Source organism: Hyla sarda, chromosome 3 (assembly GCF_029499605.1).
Source record: "Hyla sarda isolate aHylSar1 chromosome 3, aHylSar1.hap1, whole genome shotgun sequence".
Lineage (NCBI taxonomy): Eukaryota > Metazoa > Chordata > Amphibia > Anura > Hylidae > Hyla > Hyla sarda.
Window position 1 is genome coordinate 298649252 of NC_079191.1, and position 12058 is coordinate 298661309.

Consider the following 12058-nt stretch of genomic DNA (forward strand, 5'->3'; position numbering starts at 1 on the left):
ATTTGCACGGTGGTGGGAGACAGTTGCAGGGATTGAGAGGGTCTTGCATGGAGTTGGCGGGCCAGGGGGCTCACATGCGACTTTATAGCCGACTTGCAACATGTAAAGCCACAGAAATATACACCTCCTTTATAGGTGTGTTCATGCCTGTGACCAGCACAAGGGCAACCCCAAAGCTGCTGGATTTACTGAAAGGTGATCCCTTTACATGGCAATACAGTAAAGTAGAGTGTTGTACAGAACATCCCCACTCCAGTATTGCCTAATCTTTGTTTCTTTGTCTAGGCCCACATGCAGGACGAGGCCCCAATATGTCCTCACCTCGGCTCGACATTGATGGGGGTCCACCTATTGGGCCTAGCCAAAAAAAAAAGTATCAGAGGGCCAGGCCATAAGCTGTTGGGTGGACAAGTTAGTCTAAGCCGCCATCTTCAGTGAAAAAAGGTAAAGTTAATTTCAGTGAGGACTGGGGGGGTCAATTTTGATTCCAGGGCAGCCAACAAACCCAGGAATCAGTGGCTCATAATCGTCCGCACTGGGGTCAGGCAGGGTCACCTATATTGGGGACAGGGAGAATTGTACGAGGGACAGGGACACCAGTATGGGGGGCCTCTAATGCCATTGCCCTGCAGCACAACCTTCTAGGGGGTTCCTCATCACTGGATGGTAACAAGGGGGAGGAGAAAGAAATGTGGGGACTTCCCCTTCTCCCACATTGGCAGTCTCAGTGTTGGAGGAAAGCGAATGGCATATGCCTCCTCCGCCCATAATAGCATTTAAATTTTACAGCGGGTAATGGGGATGTAAGAGTGTAAACTAAGTTTTTTCACTTTATTGTAAATTTAGTGTTTTTACTTTATTTTAGCCCTTTTTATGTTAATTGTAATATGTTAGGCTTTTTTTTTGCTGTAAAGGAATTTTTCTTGCGGGTGTTTGTGGTCTATGCCACCAGCGACTGTTCAGCACTATGTGACTGGACTGCAAATTCCCCTAAAAAAGAGCAAAAAAAAAAAAACACCTGTACCCCTAAAAAAGTGCTGATCAATAATAATTCACCAATGAACAATCAGGGTAATCAGCACAGAACAGTCGCTGATGGAACAAACCACAAAGGCCTCCAAAAAAAAGTGCAAAGAAAAAAGGGAAGGCAAGTACTGATGGGTCACTTAGACCAGTGGTAGGTAAACTGTGGCACTCCAAATGTTTCAAAACTACAACTCCCAGCCTGCCCAAATAGCTGTTCGCTGTCCAGGCATGCTGGCAGTTGTAGTCTTGCAACATCTGAAGGACCGCAGTTCAGAAACCATTGGTCTAAGTGACCCACAGTTGTCACGCCCCCTCCCATAGGCTTGCATTGAAGGCCGGAGTGTGATGTCACACGGGGGAGGAGATGTGACGTCACAATGCTATGGCCCCGTGATCGCCAGTAATCGGACCCGGAGCGAAAATGCTCCGGGGACTGATTGTAATGGGGTGCTGCGTGCAAGATCATGGGGGTCCCCAGCAGCGGGACCCCCGCGATCAGGCAGTTTATCCCCTATTCTTTGGATAGGGGATAAGATGTCTTAGCGCCAGAGTACCCCTTTAAGCTGGCCATAAAAATTAGATATTTAAATGCAGATCTAAAAACCAGACAAACTCCCACTGATCAAAACATGTAAGCTTATGAATGAATTACTTACATGGATGTTGGAGGAAATGTTCTCTGTGCTTTTGGTACATTGCTCCCGAAAGCAGTCACTAAAAGGAAGAAGTAGGCTTATAGCAACAATTTCAGAGCAGAGATTTTCTGTATCCTCAGCTGCATTTCTCTGCTGACTAAACAGTCTCTCCAGTAATGTTTGTCCTGCAAACATGACAAATAAATTAGTAAGTTAATGTAAACACCACTGCAAACATTCTGAACATTCAAAAAATGTTAATACCAAATATCTCTGGTTTGTCCTCGATTAGTTTACATTTTTGGATAAGTTGTCCAGGAAAAAAAGCATAGCTGGCAAAGCCACCTAGTCATCATAAGGGGAAAAAACAACACGAAAAACCTTATTACAAAAAAAAAACAACTGAGGACTTTTTTTTTCCATACACAGGAGCAGACACAAAAATTAAGACTCACTCTCTGGCTTTACAATAAAAACTACAACACAAACTGCATGTCAAAATCCAGACACAACTGGGGGATTCCTGGATAAAAATGAATGATAGTGGCACTTTATTATTTTGGTCTCCAGAGATTAATTACCGTATATACTCGAGTATAAGCCGAGTTTTTCAGCACGATTTTTCGTGCTGAAAACACCCCCCTCGGCTTATACTCGAGTGAACTCCCCCACCCGCAGTGGTCTTCAACCTGCGGACTTCCAGAGGTTTCAAAACTACAACTCCCAGCAAGCCCGGGCAGCCATCGGCTGTCCGGGCTTGCTGGGAGTTGTAGTTTTGAAACCTCCGGAGGTCCGCAGGTTGAAGACCACTGCGGCCTTCAACATCATCCAGCCCCCTCTCACCCCCTTTAGTTCTGAGTACTCACCTCCGCTCGGCGCTGGTCCGGTCCTGCAGGGCTGTCCGGTAAGGAGGTGGTCCGGTGAGGAGGTGGTCCGGGCTGCTATCTTCACCGGGGAGGCCTCTTCTAAGCGCTTCGGGCCCGGCCTCAGAATAGTCACGTTGCCTTGACAACGACGCAGATGCGTCGTTGTTAAGGCAACGGCTCTATTCCGGGCCGGAAGCGCGGAGAAGAGGCGCCCCCGGTGAAGATAGCAGCCCGGACCACCTCCTCACCGGACCACCTCCTTACCGGACAGCCCTGCAGGACCGGACCAGCGCCGAGCGGAGGTGAGTACTCAGAACTAAAGGGGGTGAGAGGGGGCTGGATGATGTTGAAGGCCGCAGTGGTCTTCAACCTGCGGACCTCCGGAGGTTTCAAAACTACAACTCCCAGCAAGCCCGGACAGCCGATGGCTGCCCGGGCTTGCTGGGAGTTGTAGTTTTGAAACCTCTGGAGGTCCGCATGTTGAAGGCCGCAGTGGTCTTCAACCTGCGGACCTCCGGAGGTTTCAAAACTACAACTCCCAGCAAGCCCGGACAGCCGATGGCTGCCCGGGCTTGCTGGGAGTTGTAGTTTTGAAACCTCTGGAGGTCCGCAGGTTGAAGACCACTGAGGGCGAATGATGAGAAGTGGATGATGAAGGGGGGTGGGGATGATGAAGGGGGGGGTGTGGGATGATTACAAGGGGATGATGAAGGGGGGATGTGTGGGATGATAAGGGGATGTGTGGGATGATGACAAGGGGATGATGAAGGGGGGATGTGTGGGATGATGACAAGGGGATGATGAAGGGGGGATGTGTGGGATAAGGGGATGTGTGGGATGATGACAAGGGGATGATGAAGGGGGGATGTGTGGGATAAGGGGATGTGTGGGATGATGACAAGGGGATGATGAAGGGGGGATGTGTGGGATGATGACAAGGGGATGATGAAGGGGGGATGTGTGGGATGATAAGGGGATGTGTGGGATGATGACAAGGGGATGATGAAGGGGGGATGTGTGGGATGATGACAAGGGGATGATGAGGATGTTAATGACGGGTCTGGATGATGACAGGGGGGGATGAGGTATTTCCCACCCTAGGCTTATACTCGAGTCAATAACTTTTCCTGGGATTTTGGGTTGAAATTAGGGGTCTCGGCTTATACTCGGGTCGGCTTATACTCGAGTATATACGGTAAATGGACATAAACTTATTTGAAAAAGATGTACACAATTTAATTTGTAGAATCACACCTGGCATACTATATATGCTATAGATTTCTCATGAGCAGGTTGAAGCCAGCTGAAGATAAAAAATAATGCTGTTGTGTTGATACCTGATGATGACAGCAGGAAATGCGTTGAGGACAGCGGGAAGCTGGACTGAATGGAGAAGATGGTCATAGTTTCTAAGTGTGAACAGTGCTCTTAGCTGACACAATCCAGTGCTTTGTGAAATGGACTTGGCTGATATGTACTCTGCTTTGCAATGAATGGTCAGCGTACATATAAAATTAAGCAAGCGATAACTGGATAATGCCCAGTGGGAATTGGGCAATTTTATTAAATGGAATGTAAACTGGTCCCTATATGTCATCCTCAGTATTTAGTATGGAACTAACAATGTGAGTGACTACATGATTGACAATACTAATCCAGAACGTATCTGAATAGGTGATTGGATGGAGCATCATTAAATGTGATTCTGTGGACATGGAGCACATAAATTCACAATTGAATATTGGAAAACTGTACATGTGTGAATGTTGGAACCTATATGATACCTGAACATAGGTGTGCATATCCAATTAGTGTCAACAGGCAGCTATTAACAATATGGGAACAATGCTGGCAGCTGAAATAAGTAACATACATGTATAGCACATCTTTCATGTCTTTTTGGTAAAAATATTTTAAATGGATTTAGTAAGAGTGAAGTTTTAGAGTCTCAAATGTGTATTCAGTGCCAAATAATTTTAATCTTCAGATTGACTGTTAGCAATACTGAGAAATTTAAGTGCAATAATATACATCCGTTCAAGATATTTTGTGTGTATTGGCAGTGGCGTAGCGGGGGGGGGGGGGGGTCTCTCTGCCTGGCTCACTCACTCTCTCTGCAGTGCTGGCTGTGCGAATCCGATTCGAGCCGCCGGGTCGCCGCTCACTGTGGAGGGGGGGGGTGCCAGGCGTGCAGTGCGGTGGGTGCAAAGAGAGAGCGAGGGACTATCTGGGGGAGGGACAGTGCAGCGGCCGCCCAGCGCAGCGCTGAGCGCGGGAGAGAAGCACACAGACCAGCCCAGGCGGCAGCAAGAAAAAGCTGGAAGCGGCGGCAGGCAGGTGACATAGGCCAGAGAGGAGAGAGGGAGCCAGTGGTGACAGACGCTGCAGGAGGAAAACCTTGGAGGACCTGGAGGAGAAAACCTAGCCTGCTGACTGCTGTGATCGGGTCCGGGACAGCTGGTGAAAAAAAAGGTAGGAGTCAGGACTGACTGGAGTAGTACTGGGCTCAGCGGGCTGGCTGTGTAGTGCTAGCAGAGCATCTCCAAAACTGAAGTTTCTTTGGGATGTTCCCGGTCTGCAGGTCAAGACAGGCATGTTGAGCTGACCAGATGGATTGAAGTTTGGTTGGTGCAACAGTGCAGACAGATTTTGATCCATATGTAGCTGCTCCAGCTCAACATAAGTTGATGTAAGCCAGTGGGTCTAGCAACCTTTAATTTATTTATCAGTATTTTCATAACAAACAATACATGTGCTTAGGTGGTAAGGGTTTCTTTAACTAATCTAGTGGAAGAGACTCGAGTGCCAAAATCCACGGGTTAGGGGGCGTAAATTACTTGCCTTGCCCCGGGTGCTGACAACCCACACTATGCCGCTGTGCATTGGTATTATTTTCAGGGGACCAAGGTGTGTAGCAGTATTATGTTTATATGTATTATAATATTAAGCATGTGGTATAAAGTGTCAATATATGCACAAGTGCATATTATTTTAAAAGAAAGTATAGTTTGTTATATTAAGGGAGCCCGTCTTTCATATTGCACATTTATAGGGGAGCATGACAATGCAGACAAGTTCCCTTTAACTTTTTAAAAACACCAGTAAAATGTCTGCCCACTTTGATACCAGTTTTCAACCCAAGAGGAACATTGGTCCAGTGGTTACAGACGCTGCAGGAGGAAAACCTAGGAGGACCTGGAGGAGAAAACTTAGCCTGCTGACTGCTGTGATCGGGTCCGGGACAGCCGGTGAAAAAAAAGGTAGGAGTCAGGACTGACTGGAGTAGTACTGGGCTCAGTGGGCTGGCTGTGTAGTGCTAGCAGAGCATCTCCAAAACTGAAGTTTCTTTGGGATGTTCCCGGTCTGCAGGTCAAGACTGGCATGTTGAGCTGACCAGATGGATTGAAGTTTGGTTGGTTCAACAGTGACGAGACAGATTTCGATCCATATGTAGCTGCTCCAGCTCAACATAAGTTGATGTAAGCCAGTGGTCTAGCAACCTTTAATTTATTTATCAGTATTTTCATGACAAACAATACATGTGCTTAGGGGGTAAGGGTTTCTTTAACTAATCTAGTGGAAGAGACTTGAGTGCTAAAATCCACGGGTTAGGGGGCACAAATTACTTGCCTTGCCCGGGTGCTGACAACCCACGCTATGCCGCTGTGTATTGGTATTATTTTCAAAGGACCAAGGTGTGTAGCAGTATTATGCTTATATGTATTATAATATTAAGCATGTGGTATAAAGTGTCAATATATGCACAAGTGCATATTATTTTAAAAGAAAGTATAGTTTGTTATATTAAGGGAGCCCGTCTTTCATATTGCACATTTATAGGGGAGCATGACACTGCAGACAAGTTCCCTTTAACTTTTTAAAAACACCAGTAAAAAGTCTGCCCACTTTGATACCAGTTTTCAACCCAAGAGGAATATTGGTCCAGTCAGACTAAAACAATTTAACATGCAATATGTGTTGGCAGTGTGAGATCAGCGGCCCAAATTTATTCAGCACTCTTGGGTGCCCACTTTAACCCCCTTAAGAACCAGGCCAATTTTCACTGTAGGACCAGAGCGTTTTTTGAACAACTGGCCACTTTCACTTTAAGCATTAATAACTCTGGGATGCTTTTACCTATCATTCTGATTCCGAGATAGTTTTTTCTTGACATATTCTACTTTATGTTAGTGAAAATTCCAAAATTTGATGAAAAAATTGAAAATGTTGCATTTTTCTAACTTTGAAGCTCTCTGCTTGTAAGGAAAACAGACATTCTAAATAAATTATATTTTGATTCACAAATACAATATGTCTACTTTATGTTTGCATCATAAAGTTGACATGTTTTTACTTTTGGAAGACATCAGAGGGCTTCAAGGTTCAGCAGCAATTTTAAAATTTTTCACAAAATTTTCAAAATCTGAATTTTTCTGGGACCAGATCAGGTTTGAAGTGGATTTGAAGGACCTTGATATTAGAAATACCCCACAAATAACCCCATTATAAAAACTGCAACCCTCAAAGTATTCAAAATGACATTCAGTAAGTGTGTTAACCCTTTATAGGTGTTTCACAGGAATAGCAGCAAAGTGAGGGAGAAAATTCTAAATCTTCATTTTTTACACTCGCATGTTCTTGTAGACCCAGTTTTTGAATTTTTACAAAAGGTAAAAGGAAAAAAATCCTCTCAAAATTTGTAACCCAATTTCTCTCGAGTAAGGAAATATCTAATATGTGTATGTCAAGTGTTCGGCGGGCGCTGTAGAGGGCTCAGAAGGGAGGGAGCGCCAATGGGATTTTGGAGAGTGAGTTTTTCTGAAATGGTTTTTGGGGGGCAAGTCACATTTAGGAAGCCCCTATGATGCCAGAACAGCAGAAAACCCCACACATGGCATACTATTTTGGAAACTACACCCCTCAAGGTACGTAACAAGGGGTCCAGTGAGCCTTAATACCCCACGGGTTTTTGATGACTTTTCGTTAAAGTTGGATATGTAAATGAAAAAAAAATTTTTTTCACTAAAGTGCAGTTTTTCCCCCCCCAAATTTACCATTTTTATAAAGGGTAATGGGAGAAAATGCCCCCCAAAATGTGTAATCATCTCTTCTGAGTATGGAAATACCCCATGTATGTATGTAAAATGCTATGCAGGCAAACTACAATGCTCAGAAGAGAAAGAGTCACATTTGGCTTTTGGAAAGCAAATTTTGCTGAAATGGTTTTTCTGGGGGCATGTCGAATTTAGGAAGCCCCTATGGTGCCAAAACAGGAAAAAAAAAACACATGGCATACTATTTTAGAAACTACACCCCTCAAGGAATGTAACAAGGGGTACAGGGAGCCTTAACACCTCACAGGTATTTCACAACTTTTTGTTAAAGTTGGATGTGTAAATGAAAAAAAGAAAATTCACTAAAATTCTAAAATTCTTTTTTTTCACCAAATTTTACATTTTTACAAGGGGTAATAGGAGAAAATTACCCCCAAAATTTGTAACCCCATTTTTTCTGAGTATGGAAATACCCCATGTGTGGACCTCAAGTGCTCTGCTGGCACACTACAGTGCTCAGAAGAGAAGGAGCGCCATTGAACTTTTGAAAAGGGAATTTGGAATGGAAGTCAGGGGCCATGTGTGTTTACAAAGCCCCCCGTGGTGCCAGAACAGTGGACCCCCCCCCCCCCCCCACATATGACCCCATTTTGGAAACTACACCCCTCACAGCATTTAATAAGGGATGCAGTGACCATTTACACCCCACTGGCATTTGACAGATCTTTGGAACAGTGGGCTGAGCAAATGAAAAATTACAATTTTCATTTTCACGGACCACTGTTCCAAAAATCTGTCAGACCCCTGTGGGACGTAAATGCTCACTGTACCCCTTATTACATTCTGTGAGGGGTGTAGTTTCCAAAATGGGGTCACATGTGGGTATTTATTTTTTTGCGTTTATGTCAGAACCGCTGTAAAATCAGCCACCCCTGTGCAAATCACCAATTTAGGCCTCACATGTACATAGCGTGCTCTCACTCCTGACCTTGTTGTGCGCCCGCGAAGCATGTTACGCCCACATATGGGGTATTTCCGTACTCAGGAGAAATTGCGTTACAAATTTTGGGGGTCTTTTTTTCCTTTTACCTCATGTGAAAATAAAAAGTAAAGGACTACACCAGCATGTTAGTGTAAAATGTTTTATTTTTTTACACAGGCTGGTGTAGACCCCAACTTTTCTTTTTCATAAGGGGTAAAAGGAGAAAAAGCCCCCAAAATTTGTAGTGCAATTTCTCCCGAGTACAGAAATACCCCATATGTGGCCCTAAACTGTTCCCTTGAAATAAGACAGGGCTCCGAAGTGAGAGAGCGCCATGCGCATTTGAGGACTAAATTAGGGATTGCATAGGGGTGGACATAGGGGTATTCTACGCTAGTGATTCCCAAACAGGGAGCCTCCAGCTGTTGCTAAACTCCCAGCATGCCTGGACAGTCATTGGCTGTCCAGAAATGCTGGGAGTTGTTGTTTTGCAACAGCTGGAGGCTCTGTTTTGGAAACACTGCCATACAATACGTTTTTCATTTTTACTGGGAGGGACAGTGTAAGGTGGTGTATATGTTGTGTTTTACCCTTTATTATGTGTAGTGTAGTGTGGTGTTTTTAGGGTACATTCACACTGGCGGCAGTTTACAGTGAGCTTACCGCTAGGAGTATGCGCTGTGGCGAAAAATTTGCCGCAGCTCATACTTGAAGCAGGAAACTTACTGTAAACCTGCCTGTGTGAATGTACCCTGTACATTCACATGGGGGGGGGGGGGGAAACCTCCAGCTGTTTCAAAACTACAACTCCCAGCATGTACTGACAGACAGTGCATGCTGGGAGTTGTAATTTTGCAACAGCTGGAGGCACACTGGTGGGAAAACCTTCAGTCAGGTTCTGTTACCTAACTCAGTATTTTCCAACCAGTGTGCCTCCGAAGGGCATGCTGGGAGATGTAGTTATGCAACAGCTGGAGGTACGCAACAACAACTCCCAGCATGCAGAGACAGCTGTTTGCTGTTTGGGCATGCTGGGATATGCAGTCATCATTTAGAGATCTCCAAACTGTGGACCTCCAGCTGTTGCAAAACTACAAATCACAGCATGCCCAGACAGCAAACTGCTGTTTGGGCATGCTAGGAGGTGCAGTTTTGCAACATCTGGAGGGCCACAGTTAGAGATCACTGCCAGTGATCTACAAACTGTGGCCCTCCAGCTGTTGCAAAACTACAAATCCCTGCATGCCAAACAGCTGTCTGGGCATGCTGGGAGTAGTAGTTTTGCAACATCTGGAGGGTTACAGTTTAGAGACCACTGTATAGTGGTCTCAAACTGTACCCTCCAGATGTTGCTAAGCAACTTACCGGCTTCCGTCGGATCCAGGGAGCCAGCCGCACGACATCGCCAGACTCCGATCTCCTCCACCGATCATCGCCTGCATCCTCGCCCGCGGGGTAAGAGGATGTCGGCGCCAGTCCTCTGTCGGTTCCCCGTGCTGCCACACCTATTGTGGGTGGGCAGAATGGGGAAACCGAAAGTAAAGCCCCCACCCCTGATCTGCTATTTGTGGTCTCGTCTAGACACACAATAGCAGGGATAGGAGGAGTGGCACCCCTGCCACCTCATTCCTATCCCTTCAGGAGGATCGTGGGTGTCTTGGACAACCACGATCCCCCTTATTTTCCCTTATTTGCCCCCTGGGCATTTGTGCGGGGTGCCTGCTGATAGATATCAGCAGTCACCTCGGCCCGGTCCACGCCCGGCGCGCGGCAGGGACCGAAATTCCCACGGGCGTACAGGTACGCCCTTGGTCCTTAAGTACCAGGGAGCAAAGGCGTACCTGTACGCCCTTGGTCCTTAACAGGTTAATGCTCATTTTGTTTTCATGTTGTTTTTCAACTGTATTTACATCACTCCAATTTACTTCTATGTTAATTATTGCTTATTAACCCCTTAACCCCTTAAGGACCGGAGGTTTTTCCGTTTTTGCATTTTCGTTTTTTGCTCCTTGCCTTTAAAAAATCATAACTCTTTCAAATTTACACCTAAAAATCCATATGATGGCTTATTTTTTGCGCCACCAATTCTACTTTGTAATGACGTCAGTCATTTTGCCCAAAAATCTATGGTGAAGCGGGAAAAAAAATCATTGTGCGACAAAATTTAAAAAAAAACGCTGTTTTGTAACTTTTGGGGGCTTCCGTTTCTACGTAGTACATTTTTCGGTAAAAATGACACCTGATATGTATTTTGTAGGTCCATACGATTAAAATGATACCCTACTTATATAGGTTTGATTTTGTCGGACTTCTGGAAAAAATCATAACTACATGCAGGAAAATTAATACGTTTAAAATTGTCATCTTCTGACCCCTATAACTTTTTTATTTTTCCGTGTATGGGGCGGTATGAGGGCTCATTTTTTGCGCCGTGATCTGAAGTTTTTAACGGTACCATTTTTGCATTGATAGGACTTATTGATCGCTTTTTATTCATTTTTTCATGATATAAAAAGTGACCAAAAATGCACTATTTTGGACTTTGGAATTTTTTTGCGCGCACGCCATTGACCGTGCGGTTTAATTAACGATATATTTTTATAATTCGGACATTTCCGCACGCGGCGATACCATTTATGTTTATTTTTATTTTTATTTACACTGTGTTTTTTCTTTTATGGGAAAAGGGGGGTGATTCAAACTTTTAATAGGGAAGGGGTTAAATGATGTTTATTCACTTTTTTTTTGCACTTTTTTTTTGCAGTGTTATAGGTCCCATAGGGACCTATAACACTGCACACACTGATCTTTTACATTGATCACTGGTTTCTCATAAGAAACCAGTGATCGATGATTCTGCCGCATGACTGCTCATGCCTGGATCTCAGGCACTGAGCAGTCATTCGGCGATCGGACAGCGAGGAGGCAGGTAGGGGCCCTCCCGCTGTCCTGTCAGCTGTTCGGGATGCCGCGATTTCCCCGCGGCTATCCCGAACAGCCCACTGAGCTAGCCGGCATGCTTTCGGTTTCACTTTAGACGCGGCGTTCAACTTTGAACGCCGCGTCTAAAGGGTTAATAGCGCGCGGCACAGCGATCAATGCCGCGCGCTATTAGCCACGGGTCCCGGCCGTTGTTAGAGGCCGGGCCCGAACCGCTATGACGCGGGGCCACGCCGTGGCCCCGCGTTATAGATCGGGAGTGGACACATGACGTTCCAGTACGTCATGTGTCCTTAAGGGGTTAATGACCAAGGACATTCTTGTGCCGTTAACGGGGCATGGCACAGGTTCCTGACTGGAGCCCGCGACATGCCCGCCAGCCCTCAGCTGATTCTTGTAGCTGAGGGCCAGCGTTAATAGCCGACATGCGGCTTCGGCCAGCTATTAACCCTTTAGATTGCCCCTGTCAACATTGACAGCGGCGTCTAAAGGTACCTGTATGCGCTCCCGGGTGGTCCAGTGGGGTGGATCACCCACAATCGCAGGGGGGCAATC

At 45.6% G+C, this 12058-nt stretch overlaps 1 protein-coding gene across 3 annotated transcripts in view; it reads right to left on the reverse strand.

Moving 5' to 3' along the window:
* The window catches only part of FMN2 (formin 2), a 660180-nt gene that overhangs the window by 583370 nt on the left and 64752 nt on the right, over positions 1-12058 (reverse strand). For all 3 annotated transcript variants that reach the window (XR_008891425.1, XM_056566943.1, XM_056566944.1), the window contains exon 2: positions 1683-1846. Coding sequence is in view for 2 of the 3 variants with exons in the window: in XM_056566943.1 (XP_056422918.1) it covers positions 1683-1846 (164 nt within the window). In the remaining variant the exon portion in view is untranslated. The remainder of the gene's footprint in view (positions 1-1682; positions 1847-12058) is intronic.